The sequence below is a fragment of the Malus sylvestris genome, chromosome 3 (genome assembly GCF_916048215.2).
Source record: "Malus sylvestris chromosome 3, drMalSylv7.2, whole genome shotgun sequence".
NCBI lineage: Eukaryota > Viridiplantae > Streptophyta > Magnoliopsida > Rosales > Rosaceae > Malus > Malus sylvestris.
Window position 1 is genome coordinate 35,904,812 of NC_062262.1, and position 12,628 is coordinate 35,917,439.

At 39.1% G+C, this 12,628-nt stretch overlaps 1 protein-coding gene across 9 annotated transcripts; it reads right to left on the reverse strand.

Annotated features, from left to right (window-relative positions):
• Nucleotides 1-293: 293 nt before the first annotated feature.
• LOC126614786 (poly [ADP-ribose] polymerase 2-like) lies at nucleotides 294-12,332 on the reverse strand. 9 transcript variants are annotated; one of them, XM_050282452.1, is made up of 19 exons: nucleotides 12,152-12,332; nucleotides 11,949-12,075; nucleotides 5,539-5,697; nucleotides 5,282-5,400; nucleotides 5,099-5,180; nucleotides 4,494-4,756; nucleotides 4,228-4,354; nucleotides 3,984-4,039; nucleotides 3,497-3,570; nucleotides 3,241-3,287; nucleotides 3,096-3,145; nucleotides 2,883-2,945; nucleotides 2,699-2,779; nucleotides 2,483-2,593; nucleotides 2,272-2,347; nucleotides 1,993-2,135; nucleotides 1,639-1,712; nucleotides 1,245-1,350; nucleotides 294-1,132 (listed from the first exon to the last, which is right to left on the reverse strand). In XM_050282452.1, the coding sequence occupies exons 1-19, from the start codon at nucleotides 12,233-12,235 to the stop codon at nucleotides 1,037-1,039; spliced, it is 1,938 nt and encodes a 645-aa protein (XP_050138409.1). In that variant the 5' UTR covers nucleotides 12,236-12,332; the 3' UTR covers nucleotides 294-1,036. The 9 variants fall into 9 exon arrangements, with proteins under 9 accessions (XP_050138409.1, XP_050138408.1, XP_050138412.1 ...); XM_050282451.1 differs by lacking the exon at nucleotides 11,949-12,075 and having other exon boundaries at nucleotides 5,539-5,824; XM_050282455.1 differs by lacking the exon at nucleotides 5,539-5,697 and having other exon boundaries at nucleotides 4,524-4,756; nucleotides 11,778-12,075.
• Nucleotides 12,333-12,628: the final 296 nt, after the last annotated feature.

A 12,628-nucleotide genomic window follows, 5' to 3' on the forward strand; every position in this document is an offset into this window, starting at 1 on the left:
GTTAAAATGTGATTTACAAGGAAAGAATGGAGGAGACAAGTTGAAAAACAAAGATAAATAAATGAAGGCAAAATGTACATGACTACAACACTAATCATATCTAGTTCCATATGGTAGCGTTTGGTACGCGGACTGGATGGGACGGTACATGTTGGTTGTTCCGTTCTGCGTTTGGTACGCGTTGAACGGAACACAAATGACTGTGGAGCCACAGCCGGAGCTGCAGAGACTGCCCGGGAACGAGTCACATGGAACTGATAAATCCACAAACCAGATAATGAAGCATAATAAACTTAATTGCAAAACCCAATTCAGATTGGATCTTCCTGCATCTGATTCAAGAATCTAAAAAGTGTCTGCATGTCAATTCAAGAACCCAGTTCATAAATCCTCGAACATTTTCATCAAAAACGAAAACCCCCTAAAACCCACGAATCCACATGCCATTTCAACAAAAACCAACAGATCTAATCACAAATATTGATCAATAAACAAAACCCAGATCGCCGACTTCGACTTCTATTCCCTCCGATCGCAGCCCCTGATCGGCCACTGCTTCTCCGAAGACGGTCACGGCGACTCTTCCTCCCTCACTATCTCCGAGTCAACTCATCCAACGGCGGCTAGGGACGCTAGCACCACCAAGCCATTGCTCCGATCGCACGGCCTGAATGAGATTGGACCTTCTAATTCTTCTTCTTGTTCGTCGTCGTCGGCTGCTCTGGTTCGCCTTCTGGTGGTAGAGGAAGGCGTAGGTGCAGAGGAAGGCGTAGGTGCAGACGGAAAGGTTATAATTTCGACCCCATGCCCTCGGATGGAAGCGAGGAGGATGAAGGAGACGAAAATGTTATAATTTTGTGTTCCATGGATGTGGAACAAGTCGTTCCACGGGGAGGCGGAACGAAAAATTATCTAAAACTTGTCCCGTGGAACAATGCGTTCCACTCGTTTTAGACGCACCAAACGTGGGACGGAATGCCTCGTCCCACTCCGTTCCGTTCCGTCCCGCGTACCAAACGCGACCTATATCCAGATGCTAATCATTCTTGAAATTGAACTTAACTTGAACAACGAAGCGCTTCCTGATCTGTTCCACATTGTAAACTATGTACTCATTGTGCCGTAATGAACCCTGCAAGGTGCACGTAAACGAAGATTAATTTACAATGAAGCTGCCTGCCTGGTTCAACAGTTCCAAACCAAATTCACATACAAAGTAATTCGAAAAAATGATGTATTTCTACCTCGTGGCTTGTATTCTCTTTCTGCTTTCCTAGGGGAACCACGACACCGTCATCTAGTAACTGAGCTTCTGAAAAATCTGGTTCAGTTCCCCCAACTCCTTTAGTGCTGCAATATTATGTTACATGCCAAATTAAGTCATGCAATACACGTCTTAGTTTCGAAAAAAATGGAGATAATGCAACAAGTTTTCGTCAAAAGTTATTTCTCTCACACAATGCAGATAAACTTCTCGGTCTAAAAAAACACAAAGATTATACAGAAGGGAAGATAAACTTCCAATGCAAGATACCAAAAGCATAAATGACCAGAAGAAGCTTCATCACTTAAAACAGTTTAGTTATTACTTAGGAGCAATAGATGGGAGGGTCCAATAAAGAAAACAGAGACGCAAACCTTAGTTTTCCTACGGGTAACTTGTCCGCATCGTAGTTAGCGGTTAAAAGCTCAGCCATGTCGCCCAGCGCAACCTAAATAAACCATAGTTAAAAAGTATTTAGAACATTTAGTGCGAAAAAGTCCCTAGGTATTCAGTTGGGCTTTCAAGTGTAGCAGATCTGCGGTAGGGGAAATTCAAATTTTTAATCCAGAAATATTTTTCTCGTCTCTCTTATAAATCTTGATCTTAATGATATACAATGCATTGAAGGATATATTTGATAATCTGATGCCAAACCACTCTTAACACCAGGTATTGTTGTTTTTAGTATAAAATTTATGTTTTTTACTTGCTGAAACTTGAAAGACTACCTCACATAGAAGCAGCACCCCAGATGTACAGCCATTAGATGCATGGCAATACTTTGCGCTTTTGGAGAACATGTCTGCAAAGTAAACTCCTTTCCCGAACATGTGACCAGTCTCTGGGGCTTCAGGTGGAGCTATGCACAAGCCTGGGTTGTCACGACACATGTTTAACTAAATTATTAAGCAGTAAAACATTCATACTGTATCTGCACGAGTGTGCACACAGTGACACACACGCAAACACACCCACCCATGATTCGAAGCTAAACCATAAAGGATCACCTTGAGATAATATACCAACCCAGTTTGTAAGACGAGAACCATGCCACAAAAGCATTCTATTTTTTGTACCAGAAAACTGCTCACAAGAGTAAAACACAATTAGAAATTGCTTAAAATAAAAATGTAGGATATTCATGACCAAGAAGGAAATTCCAAGTACTTGTAAAATTATCCAACATTTTATGAAAAGCCTCTCATAGATCAACCTAACCTTCCTGAAGCGTTCAACTTCACCCTCTTTAGATGTGCGGAATATTTGAACGATATCAACAGTGTAAGTTGAATGTCTTTTTGCATGAGTATTACGCATATATTTTTTAATCTGACAACAGCAATAAAATTCACAAGAATCAGCACCAACAGTGTAAGTTGAATTAGCTTAATTTTGTTTGTATTTGAATTTCCATTGCTTATAACTCATAGTTACCATATCAAATTCATGAGAATCAGCACCAACTGGTGTCAGCTCACAATGAAGGCTTCGATAACAGGAATACAAGGGATCTCCCTATAATGGTGGCAGAAACATACATTAGTAGGAAGGATAGATACTAGGACATAAGGGCAAGGCCGCAAGTGAAGCATGAGGAACAAGACTAAAAGAGATTTACCTGCATTCCTGTGTCATCCTTCAACAATTTCGTTGTAACCTCAATTTCACCTAGTGCTTCAACCTTCAAGTAGAGAAGAGTTAATAAACACACAAATAGCACATGTAGGTGGCACGATACTTATTCAAAGGAAAATAACCTTTGATTTAAGTTTGGAAGTTCTTAGCCGAACTATCCACACATATACATGAAACAAATTACAGAAAGAATTACCATTTCTAGCTTGTGTTTCAACTTCTGAGGAGTATCAATCACAAATTTACCTGCATTACTCATATTTCCAAACCAATTAGATGCCTTCTTTTACAATCACAGAGAGAGAGAGAGAGAGAGAGAGAGAGAGAGAGAGAGAACTCACGCATTTTTTTAAACCTGATGTCATGAGGAATGACAGTGTAGAACTCTCTGCAAGAGGATGATGCCCATCAAAAATTGGAATTCCAAAATTATTTAAGGCTCAAGGTACCAAAGGAAGAGAAGAAAAGAGGTAGATATTAGTCAAGCATTTTGTTAAAAGTATTTTAAAGAATTAACATATGAAATCACTCTTTTGTTGGGGTTTTGAAAGAGAGACCAGGGGGGGGGGGATAGGCAGGGAGGGAGAGAAACCTTACCCGCTTAATTGTTCGATTAATTCCCTGTTAGATGAGCCAATCACATCAGAAATCCTCCGCAGGATGTTATAGCCCTATATGTTGCAAAAAAAAAAAATTATTGGTTCGTTGAATCTTCATGGAGAAACGGATTGAAAGAGAAGACACTATACACGAAACTTCAATGTTTTGTACCAAAATTCATACTGAATTGTTTCAAGTTAATTTAGAGAAAGTCCTGACAGAAGTTTTAGGAAATATCCTTTTCAGTTGTTCAGCTTAACTAGTAACTGAAATACAATTATGGAAAATACACGCCCCCTTGCCTTGGAAGCAGCCATTCCTACTTGCAAATCTCAGTTTGACATGCACACAAAACTTTTTCTTTTCTTGCATAGATGTCAAAATGTGATCTAAAGGAGCCAAGCAATTTCCTACAATTAACTTTCAACAATAAAATAACTAGCATGAACTGGAGGAGACTTCACTTCATAGGCCAAAAGCTTACCTTTAGAATTGTTGATTTGCTAAGCTTACCCAGAGGCAACTTATCAGCGTTGTATACTACCAAAGAAGAAGAATGTGTCCAAATAAGGGAAAAAGTACATCAGTTAACTAAACAGAATACACCAAAAGAAACGTTTGAGTCTCCAAATAAAATTATTATTCCGATTTAAGCAAGTGAACAGCTTTAGATTATTATGAGCTGTAATTTGCAATATAATATCTTTTTGACAGTGAATCAGACTAACCTATTTCCATCACATGCTGCTTCATCATGTCGATGTTGAAAATAAGAGATATAAAATTTGCAATGCAGGGCTCAAGTTGTGTTTCCAAAGGTTGACGTCCTAAAGCGGAGCCATTCTTTTCTTCGACCTGATAATCATTATCAAATAGTAAGGAGGAGCAAGCAAGATAATTTTCCTTTTCATTAGGTAAGACATGTCCTCAGTAATTTGCAACCAAGAATCGCTTCAGGGAATAAAGAGTATCTCCAGAATTCAGAAATTTATACAAACATAGACCAAGAGTTGTGGATACTGACAGCTGACTGCTCTTCCTTTTCATTGTAATCCATTTCTATCCACATATAGCAGGATGGGATAAGCTGGAACATTTTTCGATTGGACCAATCATTCCCGGTTTTGTCACGGAATTTCTGTTTAAACTCCTTGATCGCGCTCTCGCGGGATGCGTGAGGAGCTAGCTTGTTCTGACCCTTAAAACCTACTCTCCCCCATCTATAGTAAATCCTGAAACTTCCACCAACATCGGATTCTGCATGTTACAAAGAAATAAAATGCAGATGAGTACACATAGCCTGAACTTGTGTAATGCACCAATGCCATGAGGATCACAACTCAATGGACCAGATGAAACTTTATTTATGTGAAAAAAGCATAAATGATGTTTCTGTAATTTGTTAAACATTATAATCAGTATTAGTTACAAACTGAAATCGTTCTCAACTTCTCAGTGAAATTGTCTATAACTTGATAAGTTTGATTGCTAGAATCACAAGTGTCACCCTAACTCCATCTGCATTGCCATGAATTCAAAATTACGACAATCCAAAGATCTAGTTGACTAATTATTTGTTGAAAGGAGGAAAGGGTTTACCAAGAACTTGAATCACATAGAATGTGTTATTGTTACGACTGACATTGGTCTGGTTTAACATGGCATCGTATATATCATCCCCCTGCACCAAAAACATCATTAGATAATTCCTAATTAGAAACAAATGGAATTGACACCAATTACTAAGCAAGAAATGAAATTGACTTATCAATATAGACTTGCCAGTTGCAAAACATGATAATCTGCCTTTATGTCATCCGGTAGCCACTGATCCAGTACCGCCGCACCCTTTTTGGTTGCGGTTATTATCTTCTCCTTGCCGCCATTTCCTTCCTCATTAGCTAGCATCACCACAGAGCATAACAAAATAAACACCCAGTTGTAATTCGAAAAACAAAAATCTTAATTGAGACATCTATTACTAGTCATTTCCTACAAAATATTTCTTGGCAGCCAAACACAGAATGTGAAAGTCATACCTTTACCTAGAGGAATGCCATCAGAATGTTCAGAAAGCCTCTCCAGCGTTTTCGACGCAGTTGCCGAAACTCCACAAAGAGCGGCTTCTTCGTGCAATTGCTTCACGCCACTAAACTTTTCGGTGGCCTTCATTTTCTCGGACACAGTAGACTCCCCACCTCCCTCCTCTTCAATTAACTTCCCTTCCCTCTTTCTACTAACCCGTGAAGCTTCTGCTGCTGAACCATCACTTGCGCCTGTGGGTTGCTTCTTCTCCTCGCGAAGAGCAGAATCGGGCCTCTGAACCTGCAGAAAATCAAATCAATACCAGAGAAGAGAATCTTGGAGAGAGAGAGAGAGAGGGGGGGGTGTTGTCATACCAGGGTGGCCTTCGCTCCGGTGGTGGGGAGACCACGCTGAGCCAATTGGTTTCGGGGCTCTTCTACATGGAGCTTGCTTGCCATTGGGGGAGAGATGGTTGAAACTGTGAAGGGGAGGGGGTCTCCTTTTCTCTCCAGCGTCCTCAGCAGCGGCTGTTTTTGTAGAAGACGTAGAGGAATTGGTATGAGATGGGAGAATCAGATTTGAAATTATATTATATATACTAAAACTTGTTTTCGGATGGCACTGTTCATTAATAGTTTCGGGACGGAAATGCCCCTTGCTTGGTTTGTGTTTTGGCGTTGTTCTCCCTCTTTTCTACATTGAAATGTCGGCTTTGCCCATAATTGGTGGGTGTTTTTCGACTGGCCGAATTGCCCATCGGGGTTTTAATGGGTTCTCGTTGTTTTCGAGGGCTGGTGGAGGGAGAAGGTGGGAATTGCATCTGCTTGATCATCGTCCATGTTTGGTGGGTGTTTTTCGACTGCCCGAATTACCCTTTGGGTATTTATTGGGTTCTCATTGTTTTCGAGGGATTGGTGCCGGGAGAAGGTGGGGATTGCATCTGCCACGTGTTGTTCTAGGGATTGGTGCCGGGAGAAGGTGGGGATTGCATCTGCCACGTGTTGATCATCCTGTTATGCTCTTTTCGCTCTATTTTGTTTCGTTTTTGTTTCCCGTTTCTTATTTTCTTTGTTGCGTCGCTGTCTTTCGCTCTCGCCTTCTCTTTTGCTTTCTTCTCGCCTGTTTGCTTTGGTTTCGCGCGCTTTTGTGTTTGCTTCTTCTCGGTCGTCCTCTCCTTTGCTCTGTGCCTCTTTGCTACGTCGGAGAACCCTGTGGTGCGTGATTTTTATGTGAGTTTGGAAAATGAGTTTTCTTCTGTTGCGTTTAAATATGTCTGGGCTTCGTTCGTTTTTTGGGTTTATCGTTTAATTTTGGTGATGTTGTCCTTTTGAATCATGCGTTCGAATAGATTTTAGGGTTTTAGAATGCTGCAGCAGTCGACGCCTGTGTAGAAAGAGGTCTGGTTATGTGATTTGCTGAAGCAGAGGTTATGTGTAGAAAGAGTAAAAATATGAGATAAATAACGTTGAAATTAGGTGTTCTCATTCTCTGTCAATCAGAATACTACATTCGTGCACAATTTTTTCTATTTGTGTTTTCCATGAGTAATATATGCATGTGTCAAAATGTGATTTACAAGGAAAGAATGGAGGACACAAGTCGAAAAACAAAGATAAATAAATGAAGGCAAAACGTACATGACTACAACACCGATCATATCTAGTTCCATATATCCAGATGCTAATCATATCTTGAAATTGAAATTAACTTGAACAACGTAGCGCATCCTGATCTGTTCCACATTGTAAACTATGTACTCATTGTACCGTAATGAACCCTGCAAGGTGCACGTAAACGAAGATTAATTTACAATGAAGCTGCCTGCCTGGTTCAACAGTTCCAAACCAAATTCACATCCAAAGTAATTCGAAAAAATGATGTATTTCTACCTCGTGGCTTGTATTCTCTTTCTGCTTTCCTAGGGGAACCACGACACCGTCATCTAGTAACTGAGCTTCTGAAAAATCTGGTTCAGTTCCCCCAACTCCTTTAGTGCTGCAATATTATGTTACATGCCAAATTAAGTCATGCAATACACGTCTTAGTTTCGAAAAAAATGGAGATAATGCAACAAGTTTTCGCCAAAAGTTATTTCTCTCACACAATGCAGATAAACTTCTTGGTCTAAAAAAACACAAAGATTATACAGAAGGGAGGATAAACTTCCAATGCAAAATACCAAAAGCATAAATGACCAGAAGAAGCTTCATCACTTAAAACAGTTTAGTTATTACTTATGAGCAAAGAAAACAGAGACGCAAACCTTAGTTTTCCTACAGGTAACTTGTCAGCATCGTACTTAGCGGTTAAAAGCTCAGCCATGTCACCCAGCGCAACCTAAATAAACCATAGTTAAAAAGTATTTAGAACATTTAGTGCGAAAAAGTGAAGCACATACAGTGCGAAAAAGTCCCTAGGTATTCAGTTGGGCTTTCAAGTGTAGCAGATCTGCGGTAGGGGAAATTCAAATTTTTAATCCAGAAATATTTTTCTCGTCTCTTGTATAAATCTTGATACATTCACCTCTCCCAGACCCTGCGTAAAGCGGGAGCCTTGTGCACTGGGTACGACCTTTTGTATAAATCTTGATCTTAATGATATACAATGCATTGAAGGATATATTTGATAATCTGATGCCAAACCACTCTTAACACCAGGTATTTTGTTTTTAGTATAAAATTTATGTTTTTTACTTGCTGAAACTTGAAAGACTACCTCACATAGAAGCAGCACCCCGGATGTACAGCCATGGCAATACTTTGCGCTTTTGGAGAACATGTCTGCAAAGTAAACTCCTTTCCCGAACATGTGACCAGTCACTGGGGCTTCAGGTGGAGTTATGAGCAAGCCTGTGTTGTCACGACACATGTTTAACTAAATTATTAAGCAGTAAAAAATTCATACTGTATCTGCACGAGTGTGCACACAGTGACACACACGCAAACACACCCACCCATGATTCGAAGCTAAACCATAAAGGATCACCTTGAGATAATATACCAACCCAATTTGTAAGACGAGAACCATGCCATAAAAGCATTCTATTTTTCGTACTAGAAAACTGCTCACAAGAGTAAAACACAATTAGAAATTGCTTAAAATAAAAATGTAGGATATTCATGACCAAGAAGGAAATTTCAAGTACTTGTAACATTATCCAACATTTTATGAAAAGCCTCTCATAGATCAACCTAACCTTTCTGAAGCGTTCAACTTCACCCTCTTTAGATGTGCGGAATATTTGAACAATATCAACAGTGTAAGTTGAATGTGTTTTTGCATGAGTATTACGCATATATTTTGTAATCTGACAACAGCAATAAAATTCACAAGAATCAGCACCAACAGTGTAAGTTGAATTAGCTTAATTTTGTTTGTATTCGAATTTCCATTGCTTATAACTCATAGTTACCATATCAAATTCATGAGAATCAGCACCAACCGGTGTCAGCTCACAATGAAGGCGTCGATAACAGGAATACAAGGGATCTCCCTATAATGGTGGCAGAAACATACATTAGTAGGAAGGATAGATACTAGGACATAAGGGCAAGTCCGCAAGTGAAGCATGAGGAACAAGACTAAAAGAGATTTACCTGCCTTCCTGTGTCATCCTTCAACAATTTCGTTGCAACCTCAATTTCACCTAGTGCTTCAACCTTCAAGTAGAGAAGAGTTAATCAACACACAAATAGCACTTGTAGGTGGCACGATACTTATTCAAAGGAAAATAACCTTTGATTTAAGTTTGGAAGTTCTTAGCCGAACTATCCACACATATGCATGAAACAAATTACAGAAATAATTACCATTTCTAGCTTGTGTTTCAACTTCTGAGGAGTATCAATCACAAAGTTATCTGCATTACTCATATTTCCAAACCAATTAGATGCCTTCTTTTACAATCACAGAGACAGAGAGAGAGAGAGAGAGAGAGCTCACGCATTTTTTTAAACCCGAAGTCATGAGGAATGACAGTGTAGAACTCTCTGCAACAGGATGATGCCCATAAAAAATTGGAATTCCAAAATTATTTAAAGCTAAAGGTACCAAAGGAAGAGAAGAAAAGAGGTAGATATTAGTCAAGCATTTTGTTAAAAGTATATTTTAAAGAATTAACAAATGAAATCACTCTTTTGTTGGGGTTTTGAAAGAGAGACAGGGGGGGTATAGGGAGGGAGGGAGAGAAACCTTACCCGCTTAATTGTTCGATTAATTCCCTGTTAGATGAGCCAATCACATCAGAAATCCTCTGCAGGATGTTATAGCCCTTTATGTTGCAAAAAAAATAAAATTTATTGGTTTATTGAATCTTCATGGAGAAACGGATTGAAAGAGAAGACACTATACACGAAACTTCAATGTTTTGTACCAAAATTCATACTGAATTGTTTCAAGTTAATTTAGAGAAAGTCCTGACAGAAGTTTTAGGAAATATCCTTTTCAGTTGTTCAGCTTAACTAGTACCTGAAATACAATTATGGAAAATACACGCCCCCTTGCCATGGAAGCAGCCATTCCTACTTGCAAATCTCAGTTTGACATGCACACAAAACTTTTTCTTTTCTTGCATAGATGTCAAAATGTGTTCTAAAGGAGCCAAGCAATTTCCTACAATTAACTTTCAACAACAAAATAACTAGCATGAACTGGAGGAGACTTCACTTCATAGGCCAAAAGCTTACCTTTAGAATTGTTGATTTGCTAAGCTTACCCAGAGGCAACTTATCAGCATTGTATACTACCAAAGAAGAAGAATGTGTCCAAATAAGGGAAAAAGTACATCAGTTAACTAAACAGAATACACCAAAAGAAACGTTTGAGTCTCCAAATAAAATTATTATTCCGATTTAAGCAACTGAACAGCTTTAGATTATTATGAGCTGTAATTTGCAATAAAATATCTTTTTGACAGTGAATCAGACTAACCTATTTCCATCACATGCGGCTTCATCATGTCAATGTTGAAAATAAGAGATATAAAATTTGCAATGCAGGGCTCGAGTTGTGTTTCCAAAGGTTGACGTCCTAAAGCAGAGCCATTCTTTTCTTCGACCTGATAATCATTATCAAATAGTAAGGAGGAGCAAGCGAGATAATTTTCCTTTTCATTAGGTAAGACATGTCCTCAGTAATTTGCAACCAAGAATCGCTTCAGGGAATAAAGAGTATCTCCAGAATTCAGAAATTTATACAAACATAGACCAAGAGTTGTGGATACTGACAGCTGACTGCTCTTCCTTTTCATTGTAATCCATTTCTATCCACATATAGCAGGATGGGATAAGCTGGAACATTTTTCGATTGGACCAATCATTCCCAGTTTTGTCACGGAATTTCTGTTTAAACTCCTTGATCGCGCTCTCGCAGGATGCGTGAGGAGCTAGCTTGTTCTGACCCTTAAAACCTACTCTCCCGCATCTATAGTAAATCATGAAACTTCCACCAACTTCAGATTCTGCATGTTACAAAGAAATAAAATGTGGATGAGTACACATAGCCTGAACTTGTGTAATGCGCCAATGCCATGAGGATCACAACTCAATGGACCAGATGAAACTTTATTTATGTGAAAAAAGCATAAATGATGTTTCTGTAATTTGTTAAACATTATAATCAGTATTAGTTACAAACTGAAATCGTTCTCAACTTCTCAGTGAAAGTTTCTATAACTTGATAAGTTTGATTGCTAGAATCACAAGTGTCACCCTAACTCCATCTGCATTGCCATGAATTCAAAATTACGACAATCCAAAGATCTAGTTGACTAATTATTTGTTGAAAGGAGGAAAGGGTTTACCAAGAACTTGTATCAGATAGAACTTGTTATTGTTAAGAACGACATTGGCCTGGTTTAACATGGCATCGTATATATCATCCCCCTACACCAAAAACATCATTCGATAATTCCTAATTAGAAACAAATGGAATTGACACCAATTACTAAGCAAGAAATGAAATTGACTTATCAATATAGACTTGCCAGTTGCAAAACATGATAATCTGCCTTTATGTCATCCGGTAGCCACTGATCCAGTACCGTCATACCCTTTTTGGTTGCGTTTACTATCTTCTCCTTGCTGCCATTTCCTTCCTCATTAGCTAGCATCGCCACAAAGCATAACAAAATAAACACCCAGTTGTAATTCGAAAAACAAAAATCTTCACTCGGATAAAAATTGAGACATCTATTACTAGTCATTTCCTACAAAATATTTCTTGGCAGCCAAACACAGAATGTGAAAGCTCATACCTTTACCTAGAGGAATGCCATCAGAATGTTTAGAAAGCCTCTCCAGCAATTCTTTTTTCGACCCAGTTGCCGAAACTCCACAAAGAGCGGCTTCTTCGCGCAATTGCTTCACGCTCATGCCACTAAACTTTTCGGTGGCCTTCATTTTCTCGGACACAGTAGACTCCCCACCTCCCTCCTCTTCAATTAACTTCCCTTCCCTCTTTCTACTAACCAGTGAAGCTTCTGCTGCTGAACCATCACTTGCGCCTGTGGGTTGCTTCTTCTCCTCGCGAAGAGCAGAATCGAGCCTCCGAACCTGCAGAAAATCAAAATCAATACCAGAGAATCTTGGAGAGAGAGAGAGAGGGTAGAGAGAGGAGGTGTTGTCAGACCAGGGTGGGCTTCGCTCCGGTGGTGGGGAGACCACGCTGAGCCAATTGGTTTCGGAGCTCTTCTACATTGAGCTTGCTTGCCATTGGGGGAGAGATGGTTGAAACTGTGAAGAGAAGGAGGGGGTCTCCTTTTCTCTCCAGTGTCCGCGGCAGCGCTTCTTTTTAAGAAAATAGTATCTTAGAGTATCTTAGGCGGGCGCGTTTCACACGTAGAGGAATTTGATAAGAAATTTTATTTGAACCCATATAACCTCTTATTACACTCAATTTACTTTCTATATTCATATAATTTTTAATTAAACTATTGATATCTCTTTAAACTCAAATTTACTACCTAAATCACCCTCACAACCCAATCAAATATGTAAATTTATCTTCACACCCATTCAAAAAATTAAAAACCATAAAATTCATTACACTTTTAAATTTACCGGGTTGACAATATGTACTTGTCGCCAAAGATTCATTTGCCCAATA

Coding starts and splice junctions, on each gene's coding strand:
- LOC126614786 (XM_050282448.1), bottom strand. CDS start 12,235: ATGGCAAGCAAGCTCAATGTAGAAGAGCTCCGAAACCAATTGGCTCAG. Junction 3,146..3,240: donor CATCAGGTTTAAAAAAATGC/GTGAGTTCTCTC, acceptor TGAGTAATGCAG/GTAAATTTGTGATTGATACT. Junction 2,946..3,095: donor TGAAACACAAGCTAGAAATG/GTAATTCTTTCT, acceptor CTCTACTTGAAG/GTTGAAGCACTAGGTGAAAT.